Source organism: Cyprinodon variegatus, unplaced genomic scaffold (genome assembly GCF_000732505.1).
Source record: "Cyprinodon variegatus isolate N-32 unplaced genomic scaffold, C_variegatus-1.0 Scaffold698, whole genome shotgun sequence".
NCBI lineage: Eukaryota > Metazoa > Chordata > Actinopteri > Cyprinodontiformes > Cyprinodontidae > Cyprinodon > Cyprinodon variegatus.
The window spans coordinates 106,377-108,044 of NW_015151151.1; the positions used below are offsets into that span (position 1 = coordinate 106,377).

At 41.1% G+C, this 1,668-nt stretch overlaps 1 protein-coding gene across 1 annotated transcript in view; it reads left to right on the plus strand.

Moving 5' to 3' along the window:
* The window catches only part of dennd2d (DENN/MADD domain containing 2D), a 64,111-nt gene that overhangs the window by 53,681 nt on the left and 8,762 nt on the right, over nt 1-1,668 (plus strand). Inside the window, exon 13 of the mRNA XM_015394605.1 lies at nt 1,023-1,194. Coding sequence (XP_015250091.1) covers nt 1,023-1,194 — 172 coding nt within the window. The remainder of the gene's footprint in view (nt 1-1,022; nt 1,195-1,668) is intronic.

A 1,668-nucleotide genomic window follows, 5' to 3' on the forward strand; every position in this document is an offset into this window, starting at 1 on the left:
TGTCAGACGCAAAACATTTCAGAAACCGTATGTATCAAATATGATACATTTGGCATTATAGGGTTAAGCATACTGTTGAGGTCAGAACATGAAGTAATTTTGTCATCATACTTTACTAGAGCTTTTCCCCTCAGTTTGATGTTGATATAATGCATTTTACTACTGAGGGACAAATTAACCATCCTACTACTACACTGACTTATATATTAACTTTTAGTGTAAACAAGGATCTTGTTCATGAATCTGTATCCAGAAGTGTTGCAGCTTGTGTCTTTGTTAGCTATTTTGGTTAGTGATCAGCTGCAGCAGCAGGTGGCTGTAGGTTCCTCTTTTATTCTGCTCTCATAGCCTATTGGATGATGATGTCAGTAGATGTGAACAGCACAATGCATTGTGGGAGCTACAGCAGCAATGGTGTGTTGTTGCAATGCTTAGCCTTTAAATGTGTGTTTGTTGAGACATAAGGGCGTGCGCCTGGGGTGTTCCTCTACCTTTGTGAGAGCGACGGTTTCCAGGTCATTGACTCTGCAGGTCCTGCATTAATTTATCTAAAAACTGAAGCTGAGCTTTCAGGGATGAATCATTTCTGAACTGCTTGAATGTGTTGGAGCTCCTTTAGTGAGACCCAGTGAAGTCAATGTTCAGCATAGTGTTAGCTCCTGCCCTCACTGCTGCAGTTACAGGACCTTTACTGAACTGTTCAACAGTTTTGTTTTGTATTGTTTTGGCTTTTATTTTCAGCTAGTAGCACCTTTAACATTTGGTTTGGTTCCTGCGGAACGAAAAATTGCAAGACTTTGAGAAAAGCATTTTTTCCCCAGTGATGAATCAGATCGGATGTTTATGTAGAGAATGTACATCCCTTCAACTCTTCAGTGTTTTAAAAACAATCATGGCAGACTAGAAAATCTTGTTCTGTTACATCTGTGTGACTGAACGTGACTCTTTTCTGCTTCTATGCATGCGTTGATGAAATACGATGTGTCATCAGGTTTGTTGATTTCTGACCTGTCTGTCTGCAGGACATTGTCTCAGGTCCTTCACGCTGTTGCTGCCCTCCTGTATCCTTTCACCTGGCAGCACACCTTCATCTCCATCGTTCCAGAAATCCTGATTGACGTGGTGATGGCTCCCACACCCTACCTGCTGGGGGTCCAGAAGCGCCTGCTGGACCAAGTCACCGACCAGAATGATGTGAGTCCAAGCTGGATTTAGCCTGAATGGTCTTTGGTTCTGATCTTGAAAAAGTTTACATTTATAAAATCATGTGCAAAAATAAAGGCAAAGGTGATCTAACCATCAGCTGTAGCCCGAACTATGCCTAATATGATTAAAGCAGCATTTAGTGTCCTTCTATTAATCCAAAGTGGAATTCTGTCATAATTAGGGCTGCATCTAATGATTATAGTACGATAGAACGATAAATATCAAGGAAGCTTTTTCAATTCAAAATGTCAGACTTAGCGTTGAGTTTGAAGCTTTATATTATGGCCCAAAAACTTTAAAGGAAAATTCCGGTTTTTAACACTTTTAGCCCATTTTCTGTAGTGTCCAGGATGCATTCGAATGATCGACACCAAAATTTTGACAATTGCTCCTGTCTCTGCTTTTTGGCTCATGCAGAATCCCCCCCTGGCTGCTTCAGAATGGCTTCCATAGTGCATGTCC